General features: G+C 39.3%; 1 protein-coding gene across 2 annotated transcripts in view; it reads left to right on the top strand.

Moving 5' to 3' along the window:
- CEP95 (centrosomal protein 95) overlaps window positions 1–14,178 on the top strand; it is a 45,140-nt gene that overhangs the window by 14,871 nt on the left and 16,091 nt on the right. For both annotated transcript variants that reach the window (XM_061392395.1, XM_061392394.1), the window contains exons 7-11: window positions 8,110–8,241; window positions 8,983–9,173; window positions 10,695–10,807; window positions 10,990–11,119; window positions 11,723–11,873. In XM_061392395.1, coding sequence (XP_061248379.1) covers window positions 8,110–8,241; window positions 8,983–9,173; window positions 10,695–10,807; window positions 10,990–11,119; window positions 11,723–11,873 — 717 coding nt within the window. The remainder of the gene's footprint in view (window positions 1–8,109; window positions 8,242–8,982; window positions 9,174–10,694; window positions 10,808–10,989; window positions 11,120–11,722; window positions 11,874–14,178) is intronic.

The raw sequence follows: 14,178 nt of genomic DNA on the forward strand, positions 1-14,178 counted from the left end.
GCTCACACTCATGTCCACTGATGAATGATCCCATCTAACCATCTTGTCCTCTGTCTCCCCCTTCTTTTCCTGCCCTCAGTCTTTCCCAGCATCAGGGTCTTTTCCAGTGAATCAGTTCTTTGCATCAAGTGGCCAAATTTATTGGAGCTTCAGCATCAGTCCTTCCAATGAATATTCAGGGTTGGTTTCCTTTAGGTTTGACTGGTTTGATCTTACTGTTCAAGGGACTCACAAGAGTCTTCTCCAACACCACAATTGGAAAGCATCAATTTTCGGCACGCAGCCTTCTTAATGGACCAATTCTCACATCCATACATGACTCCTGGAAAAACCGTAGCTTTGATAAGAGGGACCTTTGTCAGCAAAGTAATGTCTCTGCTTTGTCATATACTCTCTAGGTTTGTCATAATTTTTCTTCCAAGGAGCAAGTGTTTTTTAATTTCATGGCTGCAATCACCGTCCACAGTGATTTTGGAACCCAAGAAAATAAAGTCTGTCACTGTTTCCATTTTTTTCCACATCTGTTTGCCATGAGGTGATGGGACCAAGTGCCATGATCTTAGTTTTTTGAATGTTGAATTTTAAGCCAGCTTTTTCACTCTCTTCTTTCACCTTCATCAAGAGGCTCTTTTATTCCTCTTTGCTTTCTGCCATTAGGGTGGTGTCATCTGCATATCTGAAGTTGTTGCTATTTCTCCTAGCAATCTTTATTCCAGCTTGAGCTTCATTCAGCCTGACATTTCACATGATGTACACTGCATGTAAGTTAAATAAGCAGGGTGACAATACACAGACTTGATGTATGACGTACTCCTTTCCCAGTCTTGAACCAGTTTGTTGTTCCGTGTCCAGTTCTAACTGTTGCTTCTTAACCTCCATACAGGTTTCTCAGAAGGCAGGTAAGGTGGTCTGGTATTCCCATCTCATTAAGAATTTTCCACAGTTTGTTGTGATCCACGTAGTCAAAGGCTTTAGCGTAGTCAGTGAAGCAGAACTAGGTATTTTTCTGGAATTCCCTTTTTCTATGATCCAACAGATGTTGGCAGTTTGATCTCTGGTTCCTCTGCCTTTTCTAAATCCAACATGGACATCTGGAAGTTCTTGATTCACATACTGAGAAAAAGTATTTTTAAACCTTTTCTAAAATTGAGCCTAGCTTGAAGGATTTTGAGCATTACTTTGGTAGCATGTGAAATGAGTGCAATTGTGTGGTAGTCTGAACATTCTTTTGCATTGCCCTTCTTTGGAATGGGAATAAAAACTGACCTTTTCCAGTCCTGTGCCCACTTCTGAGTTTTCCAAATTTGCTGGCATATTGAGTGCAGCACTTTAACAACATCATCTTTTAGGATTTGAAGTAGTTCAGCTGGAATTCCATCACCTCCACTAACTTTGTTTGTTGTAATGCTTCCTAAGGCCCACTTGATTGCATAGTCCAGGATGTCTGACTCTAGGTGAGTGATCACACCATCATGGTTATCTGGGTCATTAAGACGTTTTTTGTACAGTTCTGTGTATTCTTGTCACCTCTTCTTAAATATCTTCTGCTTCTGTTAGGTCTATACTGTCTCTGTCTTTATCGTACCCATCTTTCCATGAAATGTTCTCTTGGTAGCTCTAATTTTCTTGAAGAGATCTCTAGTCTTTCCCATTCTGTTGTTTTCCTGTATTTCTCTGCATTGTTCACCTAAGGGTTTTTTTATCTCTCCTAGCTGTTCTTTGGAACTCTGCATTCAGATGGATATATCTTTGCTTTTCTCCTTTGCCTTTCACTTCTCTTCTCAGCTATTTGTAAGGCCTCCTCAAACGCCTTTTTGCATTTCTTTCTCTTGGGGATGGTTTTGATCACTGCCTCTTGTACAGTGTTATGAACCTTTGTCCATAGTTCTTCAGGCACTCTGTTTATCAGATCTAATCTCTTGAATCTATTTGTCACTTCCACTGTATAATCATAACAGATTTGAGTTAGGTCATACCTGAATGGTCTAGTGGGTTTCCCTACTTTATTCAATTTAAGTCTGTATGTCTAATTAACATTCGTTACCTAAAACTTACCAATTTTTTTTATTGTAATGAGAACTTTTACGATTACTCTGTTAGCAGCTTTGAAGTAAACAACAGTATTTTTTCTTAAAGCCTTTTTAAAATTGAGATACAGTTAACGTACAATATTATATAAGTGTTAGGTGTATAACATCGTGATTCACAATTTTTAAATTTTATACTCCATTTATAGTTTTTATAGGTCTTCCCTGGTGGCCCAGATGGTAAAGAATCCACCTGCAATGTGGGAGACCCAGGCTTGATCCCTGGGCCGGGAAGATCCCCTGGAGGAGGGCATGGCAATCAACTCCAGTATTGTTGCCTGGAGAATCCCACAGACAGAGGAGCCTGGTGGGCTACAGTCCATGGGGTCACAAAGTCAGGACACAGCTGAGTGACTAAACACGTGGTTATACAATTTGGCTGTATTTCCTGTGTTGTATGGTATATCCTTGTTGCTTTATTTTATACATAATAGTTTGTACTTCTTAACCCCCATCCCTGTCTTGTCCCTCTCTCCACTAGTAACCATTAGTGTATTCTCTGTGTCTGTGAGTTTATTTCCTTTCTGTTACATTCACTACTTTTATTTTGTAGATTCCATATATAAGTGATATCATATATAGCATTTGTCTTTCTCTAACTTATTTCACTTAGCATAATACCCTCAAAGTCCATTCATATTGTTGTAAATAGCAAAATTTTCATTCTTTTTTATGACTGAGTAGTATTCCAGCGTGTGTGTACATAAACCATGTTTTTTCTATCCATCCGTTAATGAACACAGGTTGCTTCCTTATCTTGGTGATTAGAAATAATGCTGCTGTGGACATTGGGGTGCACGTGTCTTTTCAAATTAGTGTTCTCTTTTATTTTGAATATATAGCAAACGTGGAAGTGCTGGGTCGTATGGTAGTTCTATTTTTAGCTTTTTGAAAAGCTGCTGCATTGTTCTCCACAGTAGCTGCACCAATTTACATTCCCACCAGCAGTGTGCAAGGGTTCCCTTTTCTCCACATCTCCACTGACATTTGTTATCTGTGGTCTTTTTGATAAGCCATTCTGACCAGGTGATAATCTCATTGTGGTTTTAATTTGCATTTCTCTGATTAGCAGTATTGAGAGTCTTTTCATTTACCTGTGGCTGTCTGTATGTCTTTGGGAAAATGTCTGTTCAGATTTTCTGCCCATTTTTAAATTGGGGTTTGTGTTTTTGATGTTGAGCTGTAGAGCTGTTTTTATACTTTGGATATTAACCCCTTGTCAGTCATGTCATTAGCAGATGTTTTCTAATTTTAAAGGTTGTCTTTTTGTGATGGTTTTCTTTGCTGCGCAGAGCTTTTAAGTCTAACTAGGTCTCATTTGTTTCACTTTCAATTGTTTATTTTTGGTTTTATTTCCTTTGCTTTAGGAGATAGATCCAAAAAGGTATTGGTATGATTGTTTCAAAAAGTGTTCTGCCTATATTTCCTTCTAGGAGTTTTATGGTTTTGGTCTTATATTTAGACCTATAATCCATTTTGAGTATATTTTTTGTATATGGTGTGGGAAAATGTTCTAGTTTCACTCATTAATATGTAGTTGTCCAGTTTTCCCAGCACTACTTATTGAAGAGACAGTCTTTATTGTATTTTTTGTCTTGTCATAGATTATTTGCAATCTGTATATATACATGATTGTTTTAAGTTGCTGATCTCTCACTTTCAAGCCCTTTTTAACAGCCCTGCATTTGTACTTTCCTCCCCTCACAATTACTGTTTTTGATTTTATATTTTATATCTAATTATTTTGTGGATCCCTTAACTGGGCTTCCCTGCTGGCTAAGTGGTAAAGAATCCGCCTGCCAGTGCAGGAGATACAGGTTCAACCCCTGGGTTAGGAAGACTCCCTGGAGAAGGAAATAGCAACCCAGTCCAATATTCTTACCTGGGAAATTCCATGGACAGAGGAGCCTGGCAGGCTACAGTCCATGGGGTCACAAAAGAGTCGGACACGACTTGGCAGCTAAACAACAGTTCCTTATTGTGGATATTCATGATTTTGCTACTTTTGTCTTCTAACCTTATTAGCTTTGTGTGTGGGTGATTTCCTACCTTTTCTGTATGGTTGCCTGTACCAGTGAACATTTTCATTTCATAATTTTCATGTTTCTACTTATAGCCTTTTTTTTTCATTCAGAAGGTCCTTTAACATTTGTTGTAAAACTGGTTTGGTGATGTTGAACTCTTAGTTTTTGCTTGTCTGTAAGGCTTTTGATCTCGCTATCAAATCTGAATGAGAGTCTTTCTGGGTAGAGTATTCCTGGTTGTAGGTTTTTCCCTTTCATCACTTTAAATATAGCCTGTCACTCCCCTCTGGCCTGCAGAGTTTCTCCTGAGAAGTCAGCACATAGCCTTGAGGGAATCCTCTTGTTTCTTCTCCCTCATTGCTTTTAGTAACAAGAGCAGTTTTTAATTTTTACCCTTAGAACTAGAGTTGTCTTGTAATGTGGGACTTCCTGCACTTCCTGGACTTGGATATCTGTTCCTTTCCCAGGTGAGGGAAGTTTTCAGTTATTATGTCCTAAAATATGTTACCAGCTCCTTTTTCTCTCTCTTCTCCTGGAACCTGTACAATGGGACTATTAGTGCACATGATACTGTGCTAGAAATCTATTAAAATGTTGTCATTTCTTATCATTTTCAAAAATTCATTCAGTGTCACTGATTTCCACTGCTCTCTTCTAGCTGGCTGATCCATTCCTCTATATCATTTAGTCTATTTTTAATTCCTTTTAGTGTATTTTTCATTTGTTATTGTATTCTTCATTTCTGTTTTGCTCTTTAGTTTCTCTTTGTTAAAAACTTTGGCTTCTCATTCTGTGCAGCCGTTGTTCGCTCGAGTTCTTTGATCATCTTATACGATCACTCCCCTGAACTCCTTCTCTGGTAGACGTCTGTCTCCGCTTCACTTGGTCCTTCTGAAGTCTCACCTTGTTGCTTTGTCTGGAACGTGTTCTTCTGTCACCGCATTTTGCCTAAGTTGCTATTTTTATTTTTGTGTATCTGGTATGTTGATTATGTTTCCCTACTAGAGAAGTGGCTTTTTGTTGGAAATGCCTTATGCATCCCAGCAACATGTCCCCCTCTCGTCACCTGAGCTGTATGCTCTAGCAGTTGTCCCTATGAGGACTGCGTGGGGCCTTCGGTTGTGGTGGGCTATTCGGTACGCTTGATTAGCCCTTGGTCCAGTTGGTTGCCAGGCCTTGCCTTGTGCAGCTGCTGGTTGGCTGGTCAGAAGGTGGCTAACTGTGTAACCTCAGAGACCCCCAGGGCTAGTGCTGGCTCAGTGGTGGATGGAGTCACTCTTGAAGGCTGCAGAGCTGTTTCCTGCTGGTTGGTGGGTAAAGCCATATCCTGGCTTAGTGCTGCCTTATACATGGGCAGAGCAGGTCTTGGAGTCTGGTTGCAGAGCCCAGAGCTGGTGTCTGATTGCTGGGTGTGGACAGTTCCTGACACAGTTGGGTACAGGGTCTGGGGTGTCCTGAAGCTTGTGTTGGCCTGCTAGTGGCCAGGGCTGGGGCCCAGCTGTCCCAGTGAGGGGTCTGGCCTGCTGATCCACTTATTGCAGGACTAGTTTTCTTGCATCTGATGTCTGTCCCCTGGTGGGAGAAACTGGTCCAGAGGCTAGAGCAGGCTCCCTCGAGGCCAGGGCCAGGGCCAGCGGATCTAGATCTTGGAACTGCTGCATGCTCACTGGTGGGTGAAGTTCAGGGGGTCTTAAGGCAGCCTGTCGGCTGATGGATGGGGCTGTGTCCCTGCTAAGTTGCTTGGCCTGAGGTGTCCCAGCACTGGTACCTGCAGGCTTTGGGTAGGGCCAGGTCTTGGTGCTAATAAGCTAGAGGTAGGATTCCACAGTGCCGCTTGCCAGCACCAAGGTCCATCCATGTGGCAGATGGAGTTCCTCACAACGGCTGCCACCAGTGTCTGTGTGCCCAGGGTGAGCTGCCGCTGCCACCTGTCTCACCAGGAGACTCTGAGTTCAGGAAGTGGGCCTGGCCTAGGCTCCTCTCAAATTACTGCTTCTGTCCCCAGTCCCAGAATAGAGATTTTGTGTGTGCCCTTTAAGAATGAAATTTCTTTCCTACAGCCCTTTGGGACTCCTAAAAGTAATCACCACTGCCTTCAAAGCCAGATGTTCTGAGGGCTCATCTTCCCAGAGCAGGACCCTCAGGCCAGGGAGCTTACTCCTTTGGGAGAACCTCTGCAATGTAATATTCTCCAGTTTGTGGTCCCATACGCCTTGGGGTATGGGACTTGACTATATTGCAAGTCTGCCCCTCCTACCATCTCGCTGTGGTTCCTTATTGATGTCTTTAGTTATAGAAGATCTTTTTTGGTAGGTTCCTATCTTTTTCATCAACTGTTGTTCAGCAGATGGTTGTGGTTTTGGTGTGCCCATGAAAAGAAGTGAGTTCAGATTCTTTGTACTCTGGCATCTTGGCCATCCTCCCTTCCTTATATCTTTTCCATGAGTAAGGAGAAATCCCTTCCTAAGCACCTTGTAATAAGATACACAGCAGGATCTCATCGTGATGCAAACCTGGCCCAGGCATGTTGCTCTGTGACTTGAGTTGGGGAGGCGATAGTGAGGCCTCGTAAGAGCTGGGTTTGCTTTACATTTGGCGTGAACAGGACTCATGGAGGAGGAGGCTTCTGGCGCCCAGGGCGCTGCCCACTCAACACAGTGTTAATTGTAGTCACCATACTTGTACACTGGGGCTTCCCTAGTGGCTCAGACAGTAAAGAATCTGCCTGCAGTGCCAGACACCCACATTCGATCCCTGGATTGGGAAGATCCCCTGGAGAAGGGAGTGGCAACCCACTCCAGTATTGTTTCCTGGAGAATTCCATGGACAGTGGAGCCTGGTGGGCTACAGTCTGTAGAGTAGCAAAGAGTCGGAGACAACTAAGCAACTAAAACTTTTACTTACTGTACATTAAATCCCCATGACTTATTTATTGTATAACAGGAAGTTTGTACTTCTATCTTCACTCATTTGTTCTACTGAGGACCTTTTTGTTTTTTGTAAATGAGATATTATGTATGTATTATATAAATACTTACATAATTTTTTTTTTTGTGCCATGCAGCTTGCGGGATCTCAGTTCCCTGACCAGGGGTTGAACCCAGGCCACAGCAGTAAAAGTCCAGAATCTTAACTGTTAGGCCACCAGGGAAATCCCTAACTGAAATATTATTAATGTTTACAGTAGAGAAGTTCACAATCTCTGCAGTGATAAAAACAGTAGGTTCTAAAACAATCTGAAGATTGAGAGATAATTAAATGTGTAACTTTTAGTCTGACAAAAGTTCTAGATGATAACTAACCATGAGTCTTTCAGAGAAATCCCATCAAAAAAAGGGGGAATCCATTTTGTTTATGGGGAGTTTGTGTATTGTAGATTTCCAAGGCAGCAAAATGGTATTTCCTCAATTTCAGAACTATTTTAATACCGCTTTCTATGTAATATATTATAGAGCTGATTCAAAATATTAACCATTCAAGAATTAGACAAAACTTGGGATTTCCCTGGTGGTCCAACGACTAAGATTCTGCACTTCCAATGGAGGGAGCCAGGATTCATTCCCTGGTCAGGGAACTGGATCCCACTTGCCCCGACTAAGACCTGGGGCATCCAGATAAATAAAAATAAATGTTTTTTTAAAAAGGAAAAAAATCAGAACATTTGTTTGATCTCTAAATCTTTGATTATGGTTCCAACCAAGACTTCTAGCTCGGAGATGCACCTGTGCGACAGTTGGCACTTCTGCAACCCTGGCCCCTGCTTTTCTAAAGCAGAGGAACGAAGCGCTGTGTAAAACTGCTTTTAAGTTACATAAATGACTCTGGGCTACAGAACTACATGTTGCTATTAGTTACAAAAAAGTAATTGGTATTTCAAGAAATCAGACCAACATAGTTCTGTGATTTATGTCATTTCTGAGATTTTTATCCTCAAGATACTAAACTTTTAGCTTTTAGTCTAACAGCAATAAAAAAATTGTACCTTTAATATTTTCTAGGTGCCCAAGGTCCTAATGAAATGCAGTCTAAAAAACCCTCAACCCTTCCATGCTCTAGCTCACAAGAAGAGGAAGTGCTGAACCCTCCCTCTAGTTTTTTGTCCAAGAGCAGGACATCCTTTGTTGAAGACAGTGAGTAGTAACGCACAGAGTTCTTGAGACTGTGGCTGGGAGCTGGAGGTGGTCGATCGTGAGCAGTGCTGTTAGCCTTTGTACTTTTGTTGCTCTATGGTTAATGTGCTTCTTTTTGGTTTTACATGACCTCATTTGTAAATGTTTACTATTATGAACTTGGATGTCTTCTTTTTTTTTTTTAATTTTATTTTTAAACTTTACAATATTGTCTTCTTAAGATGGTCTTTGGTCATATGTTTTGCATCCACTATTTTATTATCTAAATCCTCTCAAAGGCTTTAGGACAGTAAGAGTCTCCGATATATTAGTTTATCAGTTGGTGGCCTTCAAATTATATTAACTTGAAAAATATTCTCATTTCATATTATCTCTAGGATTTTCATATGGTTAGTATTATATAAAGTCATAGTTAACGGCTATTTTTATAACGTATAGATGAACCATAATTTATACAGCTATTCAAGCCATTTAGGTTTTTAGTAATTTTTCATTATTTTAAAATAACTTTTTAGGAAACTATTATAATAATATTAAAATTATATTCTTCCTGATTTAATTAGGTCCCTACTTGTTCATTTAGAATGAGTCCCTATTTCCATTGTCTTTTTGGTGTACTTTTCTTAAAATCAGATTTAAAATATATTTCTAAATAGTGTGTGTGCACTTGTTTGTATAGGGTATATGTATATGTGAAATGATTTATGTCTCAATGTCCACTTTACTTTGTCCAACTAACAGAAATTTCTTCTGTGGATATGATTCCAAGTGCTAGGAAGTTAGGGGAGCCTATCCGGTCAGCTATTCCTTTACATCCCCCTTACCACCCTTCAGAGCCTCGAGCTCCCTGCCCCATAGGAAAAGAATACTTGCGTTCAAGTCACTGCTCCCCTACCATGAATTCTACCGGAGAAGGCACGGCATTTTCTACGGTAAGTGGAAAAGCTTGCTTTCAGCTGGACCAAAGCCTATAGATTTATTTAAAAGTTCTCTGGTAGACTAGTAGTCAAGAATACTGCACTAACCAGAGAGCACTGTAGTTCTTAAAATTCACCTCTGCATACACCTGCATATTCTCAGCCTGGGAAGATAGGGACAGGGTGACTGTAAAGGGGAAGTAGGATGAGCCGACACTTACTGAGTGCTCATTTGTGTTACGCCCAGTTCTGCATACTTTACAAATACTGGATAAATTACTTCTTAGAACACAGCTCTGAAGTAGATACTATTTTTATTTCTTATGGGGAAACTGAAATACAGGGTTTAAGAATCTTGTCTGAGGTCACACAGCAGTTGTAGAATTAGGATTAGAATTCAGGCATTCTAGCTTCAGAACCCATATTGTATATATCTAATTTAATAATTGAAATTATTTAACAAAGTATAAAAAATAATCTTTCAGCCATATTCCTATTAATCCAGCATGAACTACTATTAACATTCTGGCCTATTTGTTTCTACTCTTTTCTTTGAAAATAAAAGCCTTTTTTATACAGTCATCATGTTCCTATTTCCCCAGCAACAAGAGCACTCAGGTATGTGCCAAGAGTAGGTATATTTAAAAAATAATACACTGTCATTAAAAATTGAAACAGTACCAGAAAAGTAAGTTAGCATTAGGTGACTGTCATTCTAAACATTCTGAGCATCAGTTTAGGTTGGAGGGTGAACGGATAAAGAGAGAAAGGGATCATAGGTTAGTGGTTACTTTGAGGGGGCTTGCAGGGTGATGGAAGGGCTTCTGAGTTGTTGGGAATACTCTTTTTCTTTACTGAGTGGCAGTTAAATGGAAATAATCATTTTGAACCAGTTCTTGAGAAGGACACTAACTTCAGTTTTAAAAAGGTTTCTTTTAAATATGATTGTAATATAGTTTTTACTTAAAGGCATTAAATTTAATTTTACTTTAATAGAAGAAAAAGATACTGAAGTGAAATTAAAGAGATAGTTAAACATCAAATGTTTCTTAACCACAAGAAATATTTTCCATAAGATTCCCTCCAAAGTTAAGATATACATTGTTTAAAATGTTACATTTATATTCATATTTTAGAGGTTTTGCCTATTTGTTTTGAAGTTTCTGTTGACTCCTTCATATGAAAGAAAATGATTTTAATACTTTCCACTTGTGATTTGATCATTTTTTCACTGTCCAGGTGTAGCCATAACCTCTATAAATTTTCATATTTGAGACCACTTCACTTGCATTTATATTTGAATGACATCCTGAGCCATGCTTTTTCTTTGAGGACAAGTTTACAGACATTGCTCCATTCCTTTGGCATTGGTGATCAGTAGAGTGTTTTGACAAATGGGTTTTTTAAAAAGGCAAAACATGGAGAATAAAGGGACCTAGCTTTCTATCACAGGTCCTCCCTTCCCATCACACACAATGTTGTTTTTTATGTCTTCCCTGTATCTTTTTCAAATAAATTCTCCTTTGTTTTTAATAGGAACCAGACAATAGAGTTTCCTTAAGTTCCAAGTTGTCTCAAGATAGCAAACAGGAAATGTATCCAGCTCGGGACCAAGGCCCTAGGACAAGGAAACTTCCCAGAGAAAAAAGGTGACAGCACTGCAGGCTTCAGTGTTGACAGGTTGTTACAGGGATTTGCAGAGTTAAGGGTATACTCTCCAGATGGAGCTGTGAAGGCCAGGATGAAATATTTGGCAAAGCATGTATTACAGTTGTTCTGAACTAAGTAATGTACACTTGTCTATTTAAATGTCATATCCTTTTTATTACAGATACGAAAACAGAGCTGCAGTCTCATCCTGGGATTCAACTTTCTCCCAGAGGGCAGGAAAAAGGTTAACAGAACAAGAATTACATGCAGTATCAGAGAAACTATCTCAGCGCCTCTCTGAACTAGATTCGGCAAGTCTTATTTTTTTGTCTTATCTGTATTGAGATTGCCATAGTTGGTGAGCATTTAAGTGATTTTCCAATTAAGGTGAGAGCTAAGCTTAATGAACTAGAAAGTTAATTTTATCTTAGTTACTGTGAAAATCTGTAAATCAAGCAGATGGGACATAGGCTGAGAAATTATCTCCTAGCCTTTTATTGTATAACCAGATTTGGTACATATTCATGCAAATTTTATCGAATTCTGATTAAAGAACATGATTACATTAAACCATGTATATTTAGATGCATATGTATTGTTTCTCTTTGTCACTAAAGACATTCTGATATAAAATTGGATGAGCTCTGATTTTCAAAAATAAAATACTGTAGTTTGGAGATATCATTGAATAAATATATTAAGTCCTATGTAACTTACTCTTAAGGTTATTGGAACTGATAGTCTGTGGCACTGATACATATCCTTTAGAAACTCTGCATAAGCGTCTGAAAACTTGTGCCTGAACCTGTGCCTAATTATCAGAGAAAGCTTTTAAAAGGTTTTATCTGTCTAATCCTTCCAACTTGCATTCTGCTGAAATCAGTAACAGATGTTAAAAATAATTTTCTTGATAGATGTTAAAAAGTGCCCTGGGTGATCGAATGAAAGAAAAGACTGGCTCTGAAGAGAATATTGGAAATGAAGAGGTGGGAAGTGGAAATGATGAGACACTGTCTCAGCACAGTGATGGCATTGTGGAGTACGGACCGAAGAAGCCAAGGCCAGGTAAAGCCTGTATGCATTTCATCAAGATCCGTTTGAATTTTATCTTGTTCTTTTGTTTGGAACATATTCTACTATTTCTTCATTTTCCTGACTTTGTGTTGGTTTCTGAGCAGTATGTAAAACAGCCACTCTCTCAGTCCTGAAGGAGTAGTCTTGCACAGGAGGACTCTTAGCATTCAGCCCATCCCTAGCTCCTGGTTGGTTCTCAAATCTTTGTGGTTGTCCAAACCACTCTCTTTTCTTAATGGCTTCTGGTAGTTGAGGGTGTGCCCTAACCCTTTTTGATGTGGGTTTTTTGTCATTTGGGTCACTCAGCTAGTGTCTGGATTCTTTTCAGAGGAAATTATTCCATATGTAGTATATGTTAGTGTCTCTGGAGGAGATGAATTCAGGAGCCTGTATATTACCATCTTGAACTGGAACCCTCTCACCCCTGTCTTTTTACTTAAAAAAAATTTTTTTTAATGTTTTAATTGAAGGATAATTGCTTTATAGTATTATGTTGGTTTCTGCCAAACATCAACATGAATCAGCCATAGATATACATATGTCTCCTCCCTCTTGAACTTCCCTCCCACGTCCCTCCCTATCCTACCCTTCTAGGTTGTTATAGAGCCCCAGTTTAAGTTCCCTGAGTCATATAGCAAATTCCCATTTCACCTGTCTTTTTTGTTTAACAGCATTGTGTTACCTGTCTAAATATGCTATTTTTTTAAATTTACATAGATACTATATATAGTATTCTGCAACTTTTTTTTTCCTGTTAACATTGTTTTAGAAATCCGTTCGTACTTCTGGTTCACTCATTATAACTACTGTGTAACAGAGTTCATGCTTCCTTGGTGACTAAGACGGTAAAGAATCTGCCTGTAATGCAGGAGAGACCTAGGCTTGATCCCTGGGTTGGGAAGATCACCTGGAGAAGGGAATGGCTACCCACTCCAGTATTCCCAGGGCTTCCCTAGTGGCTCAGACAGTAAAGAACCTTGCCTGCAATGTGGGAGGCGTGGGTTCAATCCCTGGGTTGGGAAGAGCCCCTGGAGAAGAGAAGGGCTACCTACTCCAGCATTCTTGCACAGAGAGTTCCACAGACGGAGGATCCTGGCGGGCTGCAGTCTACAGGGTCATGAAGAGTCGGACATGACTGACACTTTTCACTGATTTCATACAGTGTGATTTCATACACTCATTTATATGAGTGTGTATTTTTATTTATGTATATGTGGATTTTTTTTGCTTCCAGATTTCAAAACTACAAACAGTTCTGCAATGAACAACTTGTAATATGTGCAAAAGCTGCTCTAGGATCCACATCTACTGGAATTGGTAGATCAGGGGTTTACACTTTCTTACCATTGCCAACTTCCCCTCCAGAGTGATCGCACACATTTGTACTTACATGAGCAATGCCTGACAAGTTTCCGGTTTGCCACATCCTTGCAGATGCTTCCTACTGCTTTTTCAAATAATTATCCCATTTTCCAGCAACTAAAATTCTGCATTCATTTTTATCTACTTTGGTCATCCCTTGTTTCTCTAGAAACAGTCCATTTCTCATCCAGAACTTACTTTTCAGATTTGTTTTTTAACTTTAAGAATACTTTTTCCTTGTCTTGATTATTTCCTCTCTTCCCTGAGATTTGGCTTAGGTAATCTCTAGGAACCCTCATCCTGTAATGTGCATGTTATACCATTTTGAAAACACATTGTAAGTTAAAATTTTATGTTTATTGGATCTTCAATTTCTAAAGAATACATTGTGGACATAGTAAAAATGTTATTAAAACACCATTTAAAACAGATTGTGTAAGTTAGTTTTACTTAATTTGAAAGATTTAAATTAAGAGAGTAAAGAGACAAATAAAAGCTCAAGGACACTTCTCTGGAAAAATTTATTTAGAAAGTTATCAAATCTTTCAAATTTCCTTGATGTCAGAGCTGTATTGAATTACTTGCTTTTCCAAAAAGGCACAGCATCCCCCTCTTCACAACTAGCAGATTCCTAAGTTTATCTATAAACAATGGGACATAAAAAGTTTTGTGGAGGGAAATAATTTGTTAGATCTCACAGGCAGTGTGGAATATGGGGGCTGGATCACTAAGTAGGGAAGAACAGGACTGCTTAAAAAGGCTAAATAACTTCTGTGTGTAAGGTGCTGCTTTATAAGGGTAAGGTGTGTGTGTGTACACATACCTACACACTTACATCCCCCTCCTCAGGACCTACATAGGTAAAAGGTGAGCGGACACATTGCTATGGTTTACCTTTTTTTTTTCCTCTCTCTACCACCAAGAGTACTAAGTA

The sequence above is a fragment of the Bos javanicus genome, chromosome 19, assembly GCF_032452875.1.
Source record: "Bos javanicus breed banteng chromosome 19, ARS-OSU_banteng_1.0, whole genome shotgun sequence".
Lineage (NCBI taxonomy): Eukaryota > Metazoa > Chordata > Mammalia > Artiodactyla > Bovidae > Bos > Bos javanicus.